Raw genomic sequence first — 20,259 nt, forward strand, 5'->3', positions numbered from 1 at the left:
TTACAAACTGGGGAAAGTCACAGGAACTTGGTCCTTCCAACAGCAGAACAGCTTCGGAGCAAGGACTGTACAAGCTTCCCTGGCAGGATTCAGAAGCTTTGGTACCTGAATAGCTGGATTGTTCTCATTTTTCCTTTTCTTGCTTTATCATCCTTTTTAGACAGGGAGAAAATTAAATGCAAAGGACTGTGTGAGGGATGCACAGTTAATTGTTATGTAAAAATCAGGAAATTAAGAAATTAAGGTTCCAAGAGCAAGGCCACAAATGGCCCACAAAGGAAATAGTTGATCCTGTGTTTTGTTTTGTTTTGAATTGGTGGATAAAGATGCCTGGACGTTTGTTTGGTTTTTTGGTCACATTAAAAGCTTTTGTCATGCTTTTTCCTCCCCTTCATGTGATCGATTTAGAATCTTTCAAAGTAGATACAATTTTATGGTGATTGAAGAGCTAACAAAGTTACTGTGGAAAAAATAATTACATGATCATGTAATTAAAGACAGCATCATAATGCACTTGCAGAACAGGAGGGGGCTGAGTTAAGGTTGCACAGAATTATTCTGGCTTTGCCCCACTTCTGAGTGCATGACCTTGCAACCTTAACGTTCTTTTACCTGTTTCTCTCTGGTGCGTAATTTCCTAGGGAAAAACGCAAACTGAAAATACACATTGCTTCATGCGGCATCATACTGACAGCCACATGGATCAACGGCAGGTTTGCAAGCTTTAGATCCACTGCACAGACCTCTACCACTTGAGCTAATGGAGTCACTTATAGCAGTAGTAGGTTGTCATCCTCTGTGTGGACCAGCACTAGAAGGGAATGAGACACACACTTTACCCCAGTGGGTTTCACAGGTGTTTGCTGACAGCAGAGAAATGGCAAGACTCTGCAGTCTTGAGCTCCATTCCAGGCTCTGGAAGTGGATACAGACCCTTTTTTTCTCCCACTTCTTCCAAAGCTTCATCCTTTCTACCCACCTCCTCCATCTTGTACCCGGCTCAGTCATGTCTCTTCATCCCAGTCCGGGCCTCCTTGCCCAGATATTTTTAGTATCCCCCTCAAAGTCCCATTCTCTCCCCTACTTCCAGTCTTCCTGCCCATCCAGTCCCAATTCCTCTCTCCTGGCTCTCTGCGTGAGCCATCTCTCCCCTTTTAGTCACGGTTACATTCCCCTGCCTTCCCAGTTTCCTCCTCTCCACTTCCAATCTCAGTCTCCTCAAACCCCATCCCAGTCCAGGGCTTTTATCTCCCATGAATTTGAATCAGGCAGCTTTGTCCTCCATGCTGGCTGGGTGCCAGCTGCGGGGGGTGTGGGGAGGACTGGAGGTGTCACTGAGAACACAGTATGATGTCCTGGGTCTCGAACCAGGTTTGGGAGTCCCCAGACAATTGCCATCACCACATCCTGGCCTCCACCCAATGTCTACTGAAACCTGGTGCGCCGAGAAGCTGCTAGGACTATAGCCCCAGCCAAGGGACCACGCCTGGGAGCTCTGATTGGAGGACTGCTTGGCTCCACCGATTGGTCCAACTACACTATTTAAGCCAGGAGGAAGTCTGTCAGAGCAACAAAGTGGTTTCTGGTTGTGGCTGTGTTAGACCCTGCTTGTGCCTGCCTCCTGCACCCAACCCTGTTCCTGATTCCTGCTCTGCTCCTGCTTTACCCCCATTCCCACCATGCTCCTGCTCCTGCCTCTCCTCGTGCCCTTACACCTCGCCTCCAAGCCTCAGTGACCAGTCCTGGCTCCAACTCCGACTTCTGACCTTGACTTTGGCTTAGCCTTTGGCTCTGGCATTTGGCATTTGACCTCGGCTCTGCCCCTCAGCGTTGATTTGTGGTTCTGACTCTGGCTTGACCCCCTGGCTCTGGTGACTGGCAGTTGATTCTGGTGCTGACCCGTGGCTTCGTTCCCCAACCTGGACACCTGCTTCGCCCACTAGACCTGACTCCAGCTCTGACCACTAGGCAAGACCCCCTCCATCCTAGTCCATAACACACAGGAGAGAGAGAGTCTCTCTACTCTTAGTTATGGTTGCCAGCCCCATCCATGCCCGCTGCAGCCCTGCGGAGAAGCATGTTCAGTCGCTCCGATGGGAGGGCACATGTGCAGTTCTGTCAGCACTAGGAACTATGAGAGGCTCGAGCATGCTCACTGTGGACGGAATCTTCGTGAACGTAGGCATTAAACTCTAACAAGGCTCTACTGGACATGTGTAAATCAAAGTTTTTCAAAGCCTGATATCTTGGCCAGATTTGAGCAGATTTTCTTGGGGATGGCACGAGGCACATCCCTGACACAAAGACCACCCTGCTACCAAATTTCAAGGCACTTCTCAATGGCTTGGAGGCATTAGAGCTTTTCAAAGCAAAGGTTGCCAGGATTTTTTTTAGATGGCAAAGCAATATATTTCCCCCTTAACCTTGTTCTTGGAAAAGGCAAAGCCATTTTGGCCGATTAATTTTTTTAAAATTCTTCCAGAGGCAGAAACCCAACATGGAAAGTTTCAGCCTAAATGGTTAAAGTTTGGCAAAGTTATAAGCAACTGATAACAGTCTTATAATGGGACGTGTCAAGCAACCTTAACAACAGGCCTTACTACCAGCCCAGCTTGTAATGTCACATTTTCTTGAGTCAGCAGAACATCTCAAGCTCCATTAAAGTCAATGGAATTTAAGCACGTGCTTCAATGCTTTGTTTAATCAAGGTCCAAATGCTTATAGTAGATTAATATGGTACTGCATAAGACCCTGATCCAGCACTGGGTATCCCCAGCAGCTGTACGTTTTGTCCTTTGCAGAGTCCCACTGAAATCAGCAGGCTTATGACCCTTTGCAGCATCACCACCCGTGTCATTAAACATATAGCATAAAGATACTGTATAGGAACATACAATCCAATCCCATTCACGTGGCTGTTGGGGCTTTCTCTTTTATCGTTCTTGGCTTTTTGTGTGTGTGCGATTTCCGCTTTGCAACCTTAACATTGCACCAACCCCGCTTCTTGCATGTAGCGCAGAGATGTGGGTAGATGCCTGAATTGGTTATTATTATTGCCATGTGTTCACTGTGTGACTGAATCTGACGCAGCCACAGGCCAGAACAGGAACTGCATTTTTCAGATGGAAAGAAACATAGAAGAGATGATTTTTCCATGTTCATTCCACCCACAGCAATATGCACTTGCATCTTGCCAGTCTGCCATTACCTATCCCCTCCCCCACAGTCTCTTGGGACAAAGACTCACAGAGAGGTCTCAGTTGTTCAAATGAAAGCTTTGCATAGCATGGAAGTGCCACTGATGATGCTGGGAAATGAGACGGGATTTTTCTTCAGTTCATCTCCGATGCAGCATCTGGTTTTCAGTGGAGTTCTTGTCTTTTCTTCCTCCTTTTTTCTCCTCTCTTTCTCCCCCCGTTTTTTTAAACACACATGATTTTTCAGCTCCATGGATGAGGCAGAGGGAGGTCAGGCGACTTTCCTGAGGTCACACAGTGACTCAGGGGCTCAGCCAGTATTAGAATCCAGGCGCCTCCTTAATTCCAGTCATGACACTCCCCATCCGATGCTACCTGTGCTGGTTGCAGCCCGGCGGTGATAGAGATCCAGAGGCAGGAGAGGAAGGGACAATCTCATTTGTAAGAATTCAGAGGACAGGGTGGTAACAAGACACCTGCACCTGGTCTTCACAGCGCTCCTACCACTGCCAGAAGTAATGGCACTGTACCTGTGCCAAGAGCAGTGGGAGGGAGTTGCTGAAAAAGCCCCCAGCCTGGACACTACAGAATGAAATGAAAAATGATTCTGAGAGGTTATGACAGAAGCCCCTACCCCACTCCACAATGGCAAGAAAGGAGGCACTCATGAGGCATCAGCTGAAGCAACTGGACCCCAAGACACCAGGAAGTTCAGCCAGCCTGTATAAGTGGCCATCTGCAAGGGGCTCTCTCACCAGCGGTCCCACATGTTAGCAACCCCGAGAGTCTGTCTATCTTGGGGAGGATTTAATGCCGCACTAATGGTGTTTGATCAGAGTGCACCAGGAGGTCTCTTCTCCACAAAGGAGCTTTGGACAGAGGATGGAACATCACATGGGCTGATTGCAACCAGAAGAGCTCATGCAATGCAGATTATATAGCTGACGGCGTAGAGCAGAAACCCTTCTACCCCAGTTTAGGGAAGGCACAAAGCAATGTGAACAGCATATGTCCCTGGTTTCTGTTCTCTTCAGGAAGCGTGGAGATTAACTTGCATAAAACCCATGACTACTCAGGCTTCAGAGAACCAATCTCCAGCCCCCTAGACCATGCGGATCTACAGCACAAGCCCCACACCCCTGTTGCTCACCACCCACTACACCCAACAGATTATGATCAGAACAGGCCCTTGTGCAGCGGTGGAAGCAAGGTGGCAAACTTGGGCTTTAAACCAGCTCCCACAGACACTCCTAGAAAACTGCCAAGGTCTTCAGGGGCAGCACCTAATGGGGCAGATCCCCAACAGACACAGAGGAAAGTGGCTCCAGTTTGCACACGGATTGGGTGTTGCCAGGGTGCAACTGTAGCTCTTGTTCATTCAGTCTGGTGGGGCTGACAGGGGTATCAGAAGTGGGGGGGAAGGCTGGCACCAGCTGCCAAAAGGTGGCAGCAACTTAGCTTCACTGCTGCTCAAAGGGCCAAGTCCACTAGACCCAATTCACCCCCAGGATCATTGGATGTAGCAGGTTCAGCAGGACACTGCAGCAGGATTTCAATGGACAGACTGCAGCAGGCAGCATCAGGGAAGACGTTAACTGCCTCCCACCCCCTACCCCCGCATCTGGGCATGGAAAAGAGCTCTTCCTATGGAATAATGGGTCAGCTCATCAGAGGGCAGAGAATGCCTCAGCAGCAATCAGGAGCCATCCTGGGGTGGGTGAGCGTAAAGCCTTGCGGGGTAGGCGGACGTTAGGCTGGAAGAGGTTAGGGGTCCCTAGTGAGAAGCGTGTTCCAGACACTAGAAAGCAGTAGACACCCCTTGCCAAGCATCCCAAGAGACATACCCACCAACAGGATGCCATCAGCATGTGACTGGCACGAGTGGGCTAACCTGGACTCAGCTTTGCCAGCCCTTTAGCCGGCAGGGCAATGCCTCCTGCTCTCACCCTCTGAACAATGAGGGCTGTTCTGGGCAGTATCAATACTAGGAAGCCTCCAAGCAGGGAAAACAATAGAACAGGCAGCGCCAGGGTGGGGGATGGAGCAAACGGCTGCTGTGTTCCAGGGATCGCCAGCCAGGCAGCCCTGGAAGGCCAGTTATTGTCTCAAATGGGCTTTCCCTTCGAGCCCAGGATTTTTGCTTAACACTTTTGTACATTCAGGTGCTAAAATCTGGAAGAGATCAAATCGGGAATGCTGCCTGATGAGGCACATGGAGAGGGGGGCAGGAGAAGGAAGGGAAGGGGAGAGAGACACACAGACAGACAGAGACAGACAGCAGAAGACCAGTAACTCTGCACCTTTGTTACTTTGCATTTATTCAAACACTCTGGATTCACAGTCCCTTTCTGAACACCACCTTCCTCCACCCTTTCAGCTTTCATGTCCCAGCAGCAGAGTTTCCCTGACAGTGTTCCCAACCTCTTCTGTACTGGGACACTCCCTACCTCCTGCCATCCAGGAATATGGGAAGGGCAAAGTAGTCACGAACCCTTCCCGCCCCCGCAAGTCACACCTGGCAGGTTGAGAAGCTGGGCCTTAGACAAACACACATCACAGGCTGAGCTGGTGTAACTCACATGGTGTGCAGCCACAAGGAAGGTGTGTAACAAGATCAGCAGCTACGGGCAGGTGTGAGAAGGTGCAGGTCACGTTATCCACACCCTGAGAAAATCAGCCTGTCAGGGACACCATGAAGGTCTTTGTAACCCACCTCTTGGAATCTATCTCCCCATCCAGTACCTGAGCACCTCATCACAGTCTTCAGTGTACTTAGCCTCACAACACCAGAGCAGAGCCATTATCCCCATTGTACTGATAGGGAAACTGAGGCACAGGGCGATGACGTGACTGTCCCAAGATTCACACAGGAAGCCTTTGGTGGAGCAGGGAATTCCGAGTCCCACCTCAGTACCCTAATTAGCAGGCCTCCCTACTCCGAGTGGCGTTTCTTCCAGCTCCTCTATATTCTGCACAGAAACATCACTCTAATAATGATTTATCACCATGGGAATTTGTTCTTCATCCAGCCCCAGGGACTCTACTTAAGGGCTTCTGTGCCCCTGCACAGGACTAGCCAAAAAGTTGTCCAGCTGAGGTGTGTTTTATAAGCTGCCTGACTGAAAAAAAATAATAGGAACTTCACTAATGCCACAACACCCTATGCAGAGCCTCCTGGTGTCAAGGTGGGCGGGTGGAAGGTAGGGGAGAGAAATCAGAAAAAGGCCAAGATCCCCCGAGACGGCAAAGAACATAGAATGGCAGCCAGGGAAGTTACAATTCTGCTGTAACAGGGAATTCACAAACCAATCAGGGAAACAGAGCCATTGCCCCGTTCCAGCATTCATCCCCTCCTCTAGCCCAGGAAGGCAGCTCCAGCTGTTACAGCTTTACTGTAGGGGAACTTGGCTGTCTGCAAACCAAGGAGGGGAGTCCAGTTGGAATGCACAGGACGCCTCCGAGCTTGCCCCACAGCCTGGGGTCTTCAGATACTTTGGCACCACAGGCCTGTTGAACTCAGTCAGGAATGGAAGGCTGCCACCGTACACGCACTATCAAGTAGTCACCACAGTGCTATATATCCTACAATGTATATAATATCCTACCGCACGTGTTCCTGCAGAGAACTGGACCTGGGAGAGGAGCTAATTTAGAAGGACGACCAGAGATGAAATGTTAGATTTAAAGGTTACCGGGAGCAACCCCTCAACCCCACAGGTAGGTTTGGGGGGGGGCTTAGATTTTTCATCGGTAAAGGTCAATTTCACACAAACACACACACACAAACTGACCATTAAATATTTCCACCGATAACAACTGAAATCTACAGATTGGCAAAGGAAGAAAAATGGTGCTTGAGAACTTAGAGTCAAAATCCAGCGAGTCAGACTTTTGAATTAGGCTTGTTACAAAAAGGACTAGCAAATGAATGGCAAAAACAGGTCTGATCAATGCCACCCCCACCAAACGTGTGCTCGCCTCTTCTCTCCCTCACCCACTGGTGGCTCCTAACCCAGCAAGCCTTGGGAGCGGCTCATATATACAGGTCTGCAGCCTCTTGCTGCCCCAGCCTTCTCGTCTGTTCCCATGGCATTTAGCTCGGCCAGGACAGCATGTGAGCCCAACCTGATGGGCCCCAAAATGAGCATCCCCAGCCTCCATCCTGAGCAGATGAAGAGCAAAAGGAGGAAGAGATCTAAACACTAGAGAACAGCAGAGAGAAACATTCCTCCTCCCTCACTCTGTTGCGTGTGCAATGAGGAGAGGGAAGGGTGAACGTACAGGGCAGGGTGGTTGAGGAGCACAGGAAAGATGCATCAATTCATAGTAACATGGGCTGCAAGAACAACTTGAGAACAACTGTCTTAATAGCTTTTGCATTAGCTTACAGGGTCGCTGGGCCCCCACCACCTAACTCACCCCTTTGGGACACGCCAGGAGTATGGAAGATACAAACAGTCTATAAAGATCACAACCAGCACATGGTACTCCTGTCCAGGGCCCTTTCTGAGCTAATGGGGCAAAGCACAGATATTTCTAGTCAGAGTCTGGATTCTCTTCCTTGGTTCTTTCTTGTTTTCCCATCTCCTAGGCCTCCAATTTTCCCTCCCCATCCAGCCCAAACAGCCACAACCTGGAGAGATGAAGTTAGCATCCTGGAGCCCTCTCACCTCCAGTCAGACTCCTGCTCAGGATTCCCCTGCAGCAGTGACCGTGGCTGAGTAAGAGACTGAGTGACGTCAGATGACTTTTCATGCCATGTTGTAAAGCTTTGCCTATGAGAAACGGAATGGATTGAAACCTGTTGACTTTGGGAATGGGAGGGGGGAAGCCATTCAATTAACTGACCCGAGATCAGCTTTGGAAGTCGTGGCAGAAAAGCGAGTAGCTGTAGTGGGCTTTTTAGGATGCAGACGTGGTGGTTGACTGAGTTTGCCATGTGTAATGAAGTATCTCTACGTTTCACGTGTAAGACATGGCCTCAGCGTCTGGGCCCCTCCCGGTTGCTATTGCTTGACAGAGGCGCAGTCTATCGGGGGAAATTTACAAAGGATTTCCACCAGTGCTAATGCTGTGTTAACGTTAATGGTGAGTCAGTGCATTCCTGGCGGAGACCAAGACCTTAGACTCCCCAGTGAAACTTATCAGGCAAGTTTCCCAAGCACACATTCCAGCTAGTTCCGGATGGTTCGAGAAACTTGCCGATGGCGAAGAGATGATAAATTTGAAATTAACCAAGCAGGGTGGCAGGGAGAGGTGCAACATCAGCAGGTACGTTAGGCGCAGGATGACCATGTCAGGGATATAAACCCCCTTGCATCAGGGCACAAACAAACCGCTAGCTGACGGGGTGAGGAATCAGTTCCCCCACTATGGGGATCCTGGCTCCTTCATCTGAAGCATGTCTCATTTCAAGACAAGCTAGGAACACAGGGGCCCAATCTCAGGCCTCGGGATCACTAGGAAAAGAAGTGTGTTCTCACCACGTTAGCGAACACCTAGTAACTAATGAGGGAAACACCTAGGGTGACCAGATGTCCTGATTTTATAGGGACAGTCCCGATTTTGGGGGCTTTTGCTTATATAAGTGCCTATTACTCCCCACCCCGTCCTGATTTTTTACACTTGCTATCTGGTCACCCTAGAAACACCTAGTGCAGGCAAGGTCAAAATGCGCTACTGAGATTCCGGCTGCATTACATAAGTGAGCTCTGAATAGCTTTGTAGCTCCTAGGAGCGGAGATGGTGACTTCATGGAGCCAGGATCGTGCTTAGGAGCTGATCTCAGGGCTACAACTGAGCCTTGCAGAACAGACGCAGGAGTAGAACTCCTTGTCCCCAAGAAGTTGCCCTGTCAAAGCAGTCCCTGCCGGACGGAAGAAAGTGAAGAGACTGGGCCAGCTTCTCCTTTCCGTCACGCTCCTGGCCTTGCTGCAGTGCCGAGGGAGGGTGGAGTCAAAGGGGGAGAAGCAATCTCCACAGCTAATGAATCCTGAACTGGTGTCAGGCAAGCTGAGCAGTGCCTCACCTTTGCAATCAGTCATCAGCAAGATTCAGTTACAGGCAGGTAAACCAACACTTTCCACACAAGACAGTCAAGGGCTTTGGCCTCCCACCACAAAACCCAGATTCTAGCAACACATCTGCTCAGCCAGCCCCACAAGCTGTGGTCACTGAGCTGAGAGATCAGCTGCTTCCATGAGCTAAACCGTTACAGAAGGGACGGGAGGCAGGGCAGAAGAGAGGGAGAATGTGCATCTCAGAAATCTGATGAGCAGATACGTGACAAACTGCAGTTCGCTGACTAGTTAGCAGATCAAAGGGCTCTGCTCCTTTATGAACTCTGGTGGCTCGGTCTGAAGAAAGCGTATTTAGCAGATCTAGTCTTTGCATCAGGACAGTTTCCTCTTGCATCGCTGTCTTGTGCTAGTACCCTGGGAGTTTACTGCTCTGTCAGGTACCTCCAAAAAGAATTTAACTGCGTGAAAAGAAATACATGCATATATTTCTCTGAATGAGAGGATTTCCCCTCCAGACACGCACAGCAACTCTTCCATTCAGAATAACCTTTTTTGTATACGAAGAATACCCACACAAGAAAAGAACACAAGTAAGTACCTCGGAGATAACACAGTGTGTTTGTGCCCTCTGCAGCAGTTTGCACCTGAACACCGAATGGCTGCTGAATTCTGCATGTGGGTAGAGTGATAAGATAGGGATTTCCAAAGCTCTGTTCCTTTCAGGGTACTGGTTTAAGTGAACCACACTGTGCAGTAGGGTGAATGATTCAGATAAGAGAGAATAAGAACTTCCAGTCAGAACTCTTGAACTTTCACCTAGAAACGAAATGGAACCTGAATCTTGGTTAAATGAACTAACTCTGCCGAATCACCACAAAGTCATTTTCACATACCTCTCCTGCCCCTAAATGGGCTCTGCCGGTGCTGTAGGAGACTGGGGATCAGTTAAAAACTCTTGGAGTGTGAGTGCTGCAAACCAATGTGACTGAAAAATGAAGTGTGATTCTATTTGGTGCCATCCCAGCTCACTGTTAAGTTCCCCCCTTGGCCAGCTGAGAGGTTGAATCCCTGACTTCCCTACCTGTGCAAGGTCCGCTTTGATCCTCTCTTACACAGATATGCCAAAGCAGGAATCGCTCCCTCTCCAAAGGACGGAAAAGGAATGGTTACCCAGGATGGGTGAGATCAGAACAAGGTGCCTAAGCTTGCTACCAAAGCAATTCAAGCATTTATTTTCATCGTCTGAAATGGTGGCAGATGCACAGGGGAGAGTTCAGAGGGGACTCGAAGGCCATGCTTACGCTATGGGTTCTTTGCCAGGACAGCTATATGGGATGGGTTGTATGCCCCACATTGGCCCCGAGAGAGCGGAATTAGGCCAGGCGGGCCCAATCACTCACATATGCGGAAAACGAAGAAGATTTAGGCTGTGTGGAGAGCTTTGATTAGAAAGCAGCTCACTTGTGAGGGAACAGGCAGGGGATTCTGTAAAGCCAGGAGGCCAGAAATAGTGTAAGGGGGCAGCAAGGAGGAAACCTGTTGTCTCTCTCCCTGGAGTAAGGGAGAGTATACTAGACGCGATAAATCGACCCCCGCTGGATCGATCGCTGCCCGCCCTTTTCACACAGCAAGCCTCTGAGTGCGACTCCCCTTATACATTAAAATAACTTTTTTATATATTTAACACCATTATAAATGCTGGAGGCAAAGCGGGATTTGGGGTGGAGGTTGACAGCTCACGACCCCCCGTGTAAGAACCTCGCGACCCTCTGAGGGGTCCCGACCCCCAGTTTGAGAACCCCGGCCCTAAGCTCTCCGAGGGCAGGGATGGTATTACTCTGCTTGTACAGCACTCGACGCAGTGGTGCCCCCACTGTGGCTGGCCCCAAGGTAGTACTGCAATAAACGTGATAATGTGCAACTTGCAGACACGCCTTTCCTTTGCACATTGCCTCCTGAATTTGGCCCTCTGAACGTAAGGGAGTCTGAGTCAGGGTAACTAAGCAGTTGAGGGGTCAGAAGAGAGGAGTGAAGCAAGAAACACAACTAAGAGGATGATGTAACAAGGTGTAAAGCAGGCCTCTGACCCTCAGCTTTTTCTGGCTCCTTGGCATGTGAATCACGGATGCATCAGTAGCTCTAAGGGAGTCTGACCAAATAAAATGGAATCTAAAGCTTTGTCTACACTGCGGGGGTTGCACCATTACACTCCTTTACACACCTCCTCTGAATTTAGTTCCTAGTCTTACAAAATGAAACAAATAGAGCCCATCCCTTCAGGGAACACTCTGTGTTTTCAGTACATGCTAAGCGCACTAGGGAACTGATTGCAGAGGTGCTCAAAGGCTGCAGCCCTCGTCGAGTCGTGGGTGCTCCTCTTAAAATCAGGCTGTAAGTGCATTCAGCATGTGACTTTTTTTTTTTTTTAATTATTATACAAGTGTTTCATTGAGTCAAACGTTATGTGGTCACTTAGTAGCTAACCCTTCCCCACAAAGAGGAGAACACATGGCATCCGTTCTGGGTCTTAAGATCACAAGCCCACCCACCTTCCCTCAGAGATAAGGGCTTGTGTAAATCGCGGGTTATTAAAATAAAATCACAGCAGCACCAAGGGTAAGGGCTGGCATTTCACAGGGGATAGACAGCCACCAAGTCCCCCCTCCTCACAAACTGCTGTGACTTTTCCAACAGTGGATAGATGGAAGCAGACGTTCCAGCCTCCTCCTCCTGGCTGAGGCCCTGGCTGCTCCAGGGGGGCAGTGGGCTGGTCCTGTCCCAGAGAGGGGTGGATAGGTAGCAGGCCGGTCCCATCCCGGGGGCATATGTGGTATAATGGGTAGAGAGTGTCTTACCACACGGCACTGTCCATCTGGCCCAGCTCCAGCCCAGGCTGCTGGTACAGCTTCCTGCCTGGCCAGCATGGGATGGGAGGCAGCACCGACAACACACAGAATTTAGGAGCCCCAGACCACCCTCCAGCAGCCTTCAGCCGGCCTAGGGGAGACATCGCAGGAGCTGAGACTGGCAACTGCCACTTGGAGCACGAGCAAGTGTGTGAGGAGCACCTCCCTGGCAGGAGCAGGATCCAACCCCCCCAACCTGCTGGGGAGGGTCTCTTTCACATACACACCCTGATCCACCCCCCCGGGAAGGACCCCCTTCACACACCTGCACATGCTCCAAGTGGCTGCTGTGGGGTGGGCCAGGCTGGGGCTCTGAATTGCCTCACCTTGTCAGTGCCGGCCCTGTCTCCCTGCTGGCTAGCCAGACAGAAAGACGCTGGTGCCAGGTGCTTAGAGTCCCCTTCCACTCCACCCCGGCCTGCCATGAACAGCCATATTATCTCAGGGCTGTGATTTTCCCAACAGCAAGGAGGGGGAAGTGGACATTCCCACTTCTGCCTTCCCGCTGTAGGAAAAATAAATCACGATTCTGGGCTAACTTCACCGTTTCCGGGCAGTTCGTGAAACCGGGATTTACTCAGCGCTGCCAGAGGCCGGCCAAAACGGAGTTTGTATGCAACAAAAGAGCGCTGTCTCGCCAGCTCCTCACCCTCTCCACTTTCAAACGGCTCTCAGGCTTTAGGATGTTAGTCACAACTACTGCTTGAGACTTGCGTGAGGAGCATGAGGCCACAGAGGAAGGAAGGTCCAGTGGGTAGGGCACTAGCCTGGGACTCAGAAGACCTGGAGTCATTTCCCTGCTCTGCTACAGGCTTCCTGCGTGACCTCAGGCAAGTCATTTAGTCTCACTGTGTCAGTTCCCTGTCTGTGCAATGAGGACACTAGTACTTCCTGCCCTCACAGGGGTGCTAGGGGATACGGTAAAGCTGTGGGAGATGTTCAGATACTAGATAGATGAGACTGAAGGCAGGTGGCCTCTGACGCTTCCCTGCCATTGCTTCTGCGTGTTCCAGTCCACAACAGAGCATGGTGTGCACCCAATGCATTGAAGGGTAGGGCTGACACGAGCTGCTGCCTTTGGGCCAAATTCTGATCTCAGTTACACTGGCGTAAATCCAGAGTAACACCTCCAGACTTTGTTGGTGAATCTGACTCCAACTTTGGTCAACTGGCACAGTTCCTTAAAAAGAGGTAGAAGCCACTCCCAGGGAATGGTTTTATTTTCTCCTCACTAGATCATTCCCCAGCTCTCAGCCCAGAGAGGAAATGCAGATCGGACACTATTCCTCAACTTTGATGGCTGGGGAGTTCAAAGAGGATCATTAAAGCTGTTAGAGGAAGTGACTGCAGAAGAGAAAGGCAGAATTAAGAGGAACAAGTTGTTCTGAGAAGCTACTGCATCCGTCTGATCCAGGGAGCACTCTACCAAGAGCAAGACCAGATTTCTTAGCAATGACACCAAGCAACTGGCATGTTACTACGGAGAAAACAAGCAGACCACAGCGTACAGTATTAAGCTGAGACAATGCAACTGCCACTGAAAGGGACTTACTTAGAAAACAGAGAGGCTCACTTAAAAAAAAACCAAAACAGTTTCCTGTTGAGAATTTACCTCAAGATGAACTAGTTGGAGAGGACAGCTGTGGTATGTTAAAGGAGCTCTGTCAGCTTACAAAGAAAATCATATTGTGGACCGTTTTCTTTGCCCGTGTTACTAACAACACCGTAGCTGATTAAAAACCCAGTCTTCTTACTTTCTGCATTCCCTTCAGGTGGGACAATGAAACTCAGCAAAGTCTGTTTATAGCGAGTTTCACTTTCAGGTCCTGATGCTTCAGCATTTGGGAGGCAAAGAAGGAATGGGAATGCGTTAAATGAAACAGCTGTTTTTATTCAGAATTTTAGAAACCATATATGGCAAAGAATTTTTGGGGGAGAACTGGGGGGAAGCTAAGAATTCCCCCTAAGATGATTAATATGCCTCATGTGAGAGACGAGAATTTCATCATCAGGTTACGTACAGGGAGCAAATGGAAACAATGATGAACCATGAACAGCTATGGATACTGACACGTTCTTAACCTATATACAATTACATCTGTGTTTCAGGCACACCAGTACCATTAGATGCTTTTGAACTAGCAATGACTCCTGAAGCCCATAGATGGTATGCGAGGGGATCAGAGAATTGTTGGTACGCCTGCATCACGTTGCATATGACAAGAGCATTGTGATTTGGGTACCCCTTCGAATTCACAGGAGATCGACTTATACTTGCAGGTTTTACTGTATTAGGGAGAATTCAGACAAGGGCATTAAAGTGCCACTGAGAGTACGCACAGCAGAAATGGTACAGAGGGAAGGTCTCTCACTGCCAGAGATTTATTGTGGCTTGATGCTTGTTTCCAGTCTCCTAATGAGAGATGTTTATCTTGTGACTGGTTCTATGCTATGATTTTATAAACGAATGGCTAATAATAATATGAAAATAAAAAGATTGATTGACATTGGAGCAATAAATATGGAGCACATTCGAACGGTTAGGACAAGTTTGGTGGTTTTATTCCCAGCTCAGCCACTGATTCATTATGTGACCTTGAGTGAGTCACTTAATTTCTCTGCACCTCTATTTCCCCATCTGTAGAATGGATACAATACTCCTAAATTTCCATACAGTGTTTTGAGCTGTGCAGATGAACAGCGGCATAGAAGTACGTAACAGTAATATGAGTCGCTCATCATAAAATTGCTGAGATGTTGCATTTGGAATCATGGAGGACCAAGTTTTCAAAAGAACTCTGAGCCAGATTCTCACATGCCCCATAGCCAGCAGCAACCACTGAGGCACTGACAGCCAATGCACTGAGATCTTGAAAATCTGACCATTGGGACGCAATCCAGCTCCCACTGGAGTGACTCTCATTGACCTCACAGGAGTTAAATCAGTCCGATACTGAAGTGACTCATTTTGTGCCAGGCTGAAATTAGCTTATCCACATTACATTTCTGAATAAGTGGTTTTCTGTTTGTTTGAAGTGTATTTTCCACCAGCCCCTTTTCCAGCTGCTGAAGATCACTTGCCAACAATCTGACTGCCAGAGATTTTAATCTGGAGTACTCTGATGAGAAATTAAGTCCCTAATAATCTTCTGCCCATAGTCTTCCCTTCACTTTTTGCACATGCAAACGTTTTAAACGATGGCACCAATTTATGACTCTACATACAGGTTTCAAGTGGAAACTCATCACAATGGATGTATTTTGATCTCTTGCAATTCAAAGAGACTGCCTGGCTTGATCAGTTTCTCTGTCTCCCCATACTCAGCTTGCAATATTTAGTGTCTTGTCCTGTCCTGTCCCTCTCACCCATTGCTCAGCCTGAAGATTGCACTTGTAATTAGTGGTTTAAAAAACAAACAAACAGACAAACTGGAATAAAATGTAGGACTATTCTTGTTGTTTTATTGAGAATGCCTCCTACTGCACATATAATTTCTGAACTATCCACTGACATTTTTAAGCAATCTACCCTGCAATTTCTGTAGAGCTGGAAGACAGGCTATTTTACTCAACTAAACAAAAAACAAAACAGAACCAACACAGCCTTTGGGATCATTGTATGTTTGGAACTAACCATTAAAACTGGCTGAGAAAATTTTTGCCTGACAACAGGAGATATTGTTGGGTGCCTATTTCTCATTCTTATAACTAATCAAATGCAGCAAAAGGGATGGCTACTAGGGTCCACATTAGAACCAGATTGTTTTGGTATTACTAACTATAATAGGCCCAGATCCTGCAAACACGCCCATCAGTTGAACAGGGCCGACGAGGGGGGGGAAGCCGGTACAAATTACTGGGGCCCGGCGATCCAGAAGGGGGCATGGGGCCCGGCTTTGTTGGCTCTGTTTAGCCGGTCCACTCTTGCTGGGGGGCCCGAAATTTTTTTTTTCACCAGGGCCCGAACCTGCTCTTGGCGGCCCTGCTGATTTCAGTAGGATTTCTTCTGTGCTAAGCGGTCACAGGGTTGGGCCTATAACAGATCAGATCCAGGACCTCCCCATCCTGTGCAAAGAGCTCTCTGCACATGGGCCATGCACTTTTAGGACTGGGGTCATGGAGAGGACTTCAAATTTATTTAGCTACATCAAGCTTTCATTTCTATTTTCTGAATGTTATAGACCAGTTTGTAGCCTGAGGTTCTAATCCTGCAAATACCTACACACGTGCTTAACTTGACTACTGCAAGTAGCCCCACTCAAACAGTGAGACTGCTCACAGTAGTCAAGTATATGCATAAGTGTTTACAGAATAAGGCCTAACGGTTTTCTTCCTCCCCCTACAACTCCACACTCCAAGGTAGAAATTACTTCTTTTTTCAAATCTGCAACCTGGCTTCTTAACACTTTCATTATGTGCAATTTACTGACAGCACCAAAGCCAGAGAAGTCACACTCCAAGAAGTTCCCACCAGCATTTAAAATGTTATTTTGTAAGCACCTATCAAAATTATCTCTCTGTCCTGAAAACTGCATGCTATGGATAATCTTTCACATCCCAGGGTAATTTATAGAAAGTCTGCTATTTCCACTCTGTGCCTTTCCACAGCCAGTCTGAAAAAACAAAAGGTATTTAACCAACAACCTGCTAGATCTGCTCCTGTTAGTTTTGAGCACCAGATCCAGGGCTAGTTAGTTATGTCAGTGAAGGGAGTTTAAATTTTTGTAAAAAATGGGATTAGTCAGTATATAGGGAGGGCTTAGCAATCAAGACAGTTAACAGAAAACGGAACAAGTGGGTAGTATCAACCTTAGTGGCCAGTTTATAAATAGAGACAAAGTGGTGAGATAATATCTTTTATTGGACCAACTTCTGTTGGTGGAAGAGACAAGCTTTGGAGATTCACAGACCTCCTATTCAGGTCAGAAAAGGTAACCAGCTATGCACAGCTAAAAATGTTTATAAATAGATCTTACAGAGACAGGTGTTCCTCTACCAGCCTGAGCAGAACAGATACAGCAGCAGTTTACCAGAAAGTAACAAAGACAGGATAGAGGAGGAATGGAAGGTTACTGAGAGAAGAGCTTGCAGGGGAATAGATTTAGGCACGTTCCTTGGACCTTTACCTCCTCTATAGCTGTTTGGTATTCAGTGGCTCTTTGTTGACACCAAAACTAATCTGTTGCATAACCACCCTCGATGTTGCTGTAAAATAATTTAGGAAAAGGAAGCGAGAGAATTCCCTAGCTGTGAGAGGAAAGCCAGTCCCTGGTTTAGCTAGAGGGCACTCTTCTCGTTACCAGCCTCTTTGCTTTACTTGCAAACAAAAGATAGAAAACCGGTGGGGTGGGGGGTGAGGGTGGAGGACAGCGAGAGAAAGGGAAGAAAGAAAAGTGAGATCCCAGGATCAGCCGGGACCTTACCATTCAGCCGCACTGTGAATTGTCTCCTCCTGCGATCGTGCTCCACCTGGATGGGGCAGTTCTGCTCCAGGATATTGAGCTGAGCTGCATGTGCCATGTTGCTGGGTGGGCTGTTGCTTGGAATTTTGGGTTTGTTTTTTTTTTTTAACGTCTGTGCGGGGACAGAGAGATTTAGTTATTTCTAGGGCTGGACCAGCTCCTTCTCTCCCTGGTCAGCAGGGGGAAGGTACAGAACGATGACCGGCGGGGACAGACATGATGAGCGCCTGCTGAAACTGACACACACACACAAAAAGCCAGGAAATCAGCTGTGAACTCACGTGCTGACCTCACAGCCAATGCCCGAGCAGCCTTTTTGTTTTGATACATTCCATTCGACTCTTAAAGGAACACTGCATCTTGAAGCCCACCTCCATTCCCGCACCTTCTCCTCCTCTCCCCCCCACCCCCATATCTAGAAGTGAACTTCTGCGCCGAAGGAAAAAGAATCGTGCTGTCTTAAGAAAGGGGGTAGTTTTATGATTCATTTCTCCCCACCCCCAAGTGATTCATTCCCTCCTTAGAAATGATAGCGCCTGCTGATTGTCCTCAAGAGGCATCTGAACTCACCTGACATCACAGGCTTCCCTGCTCTGTGACACAATGGAAATCCCAAATCATTTCCTTTCTTTCTGTACCTACACGGGGAAATGTTCCGGCAAAGCTATGCCAGTACAGTCACACCGCTCTCGTTATAGCAGTGTAAAGCCCCGTGTGGACGTTCTTACTACAGAATGAATGTGCCTTTTTCTGGTTTAACACACGTTTGAAAGCAGTTGAGGGAATACACCTGTTTCCAAGGAACATATTTTTCTCTGTGGGTTGTGAAATCATGATGAGTGATACCACAGAGCTCACTTTAATGAACAAGTTACACTATTTTGCAAAAACAGAGCTAGAAACAAGCATACATTGCAAAAACAAAGCTGCTGCAGAGGACAAAGTTCCTGTGCAATCTGTCTTGTGAATTGAAGAGGCTCACAAGTATTAAAGGAAAACATGTTCTTTGGCTTTGCCACCTTACAGGATACAATCAGTGTTTCAAATTAAAAAATAATTAAACTGCATAATCAGTGATTTTTACTGTGGTTTCAAATCATGCGCTATATGAAAGATAGAGGACCTGATTTTCCACTCACAGCCAGTTGCTGCTCCCTTACCCTGAGCCCCCTGGCCCTGGAACAAGAGCCCCTGCCACCCTTCCCTTCCCTACTATGCAGAGGTGGCTGTCACAAAAGGCAATAGAGCCATCTCCACCAGCTTTTTGGCAGCAGTGTGTTCCCCAGCAGGAGGGGAATTCTTCACTGCTTCTCTCCAAACTCCAGCTGCTTTCAGTCCACTTTGTGCTGTGTTCATAGTGAAAAGTGAATTTAGCAGACCAGACAATCCAGGTCCTTTATTTAGGCCATGCTCCTACAGTGAACTCCATGTTGGAAACCTCTGTGTCCATGTAGTGCCCTATTGGTGCAGGGATTTGTCAGTGCAGACCTGATTACAGTATCCCGGTCTTGAGTGAATCTCAGACAGATGTTCCTTCTCTATGCCCTGGTCTCCATTGGACTCTGGATTATACTCCATTTGATGCTGTATAAATCTACTCTAAGTACCTAGGTAGAGACCTAATACAAGTTCCCAGTATACATTTGTCTGACAGTTTTCACACAATGCATTGTTAGACTGTGGAACTCATTGCCAAGGAAGTTGTGCAAGCCAAGAATTTAGCAAGATTCAAACAGGAACTTGACTATTATATGGATATCAAGAATACCCAGAGTTATCCTCAGACTTCAGATCTTAGTCCAAGCTTTAGCTGCTAGAAATCAAGATGAGACCTAATGCGGGGGGCAGATTATCCCACAGCTGCCTGTTGTGGGGTTCTTGCATCCTCCTCTAAAGCATCTACTGCTGGCCACTATCAGACTGAATACTGGACCAGATGTCCACAGATCTGATCCTGTATATATGGGCATTCCCATATTCCTATTTTTTTCTCTCTACCAACGAGTGTGATACATTTGAGTGAAACTGCTTTGGACAAACTTAATAAAATACAGTTTAAAAGATTATTGGAGAAAACTACATTATTGTTATTCTGTATCAAATGGTAGGGAACTGGGAATAATAATATTTAATAATTAGTAATACTTTGTCCATCTATCGTGCCTTTAAACCAAAGATCTCAAGGAGATTAACAAACCTGAATTAATTAACATTATCAAGTCTTTGTCCAAGGTCACACCCCATATAAGTGAGGCAGGATGGTGCAGTGGTTTGCATGTTAACTTCAGGCTCGGTAGACCTGGGGTCAGTTACTTTCTCTGACACAGACCTTTTGTGTCACCTTAAGTATGATACTTAGTCCCTGTGTATCTTTTCTCTCTCAGAGGTGTTGCGAGGATATATACAGTAAAGATTATGAGGAGTTTAGACACTAGTAATGGATGCTATATATTTACCTTAATACAGGGAGCTAAGCTTAATAGTCCTGACTAGTAGCCCACTGCTGTAACTAATAGACAATGCTGTCATCTGTGTAGCTCCACATAGTTCTGTGAAAGATTTACCAAGAATCATGTGAATTAAATGAAAGGGAGAATTTGATTTAATGTGAACAAAAGCAAGTTCCACACACCTGGATTCTTTCAGCAGCCCCCTGAAAATATGTTGCAATATT

At 47.7% G+C, this 20,259-nt stretch overlaps 1 protein-coding gene across 1 annotated transcript in view; it reads right to left on the bottom strand.

Moving 5' to 3' along the window:
- NATD1 (N-acetyltransferase domain containing 1) overlaps positions 1-17,836 on the bottom strand; it is a 35,162-nt gene extending 17,326 nt beyond the window's left edge. Inside the window, exon 1 of the mRNA XM_050966612.1 lies at positions 17,547-17,836. Coding sequence (XP_050822569.1) covers positions 17,547-17,643 — 97 coding nt within the window. The 5' untranslated portion in view covers positions 17,644-17,836. The remainder of the gene's footprint in view (positions 1-17,546) is intronic.
- Between the last annotated feature and the right edge of the window lie 2,423 nt (positions 17,837-20,259).

Source organism: Gopherus flavomarginatus, chromosome 9, assembly GCF_025201925.1.
Source record: "Gopherus flavomarginatus isolate rGopFla2 chromosome 9, rGopFla2.mat.asm, whole genome shotgun sequence".
Lineage (NCBI taxonomy): Eukaryota > Metazoa > Chordata > Testudines > Testudinidae > Gopherus > Gopherus flavomarginatus.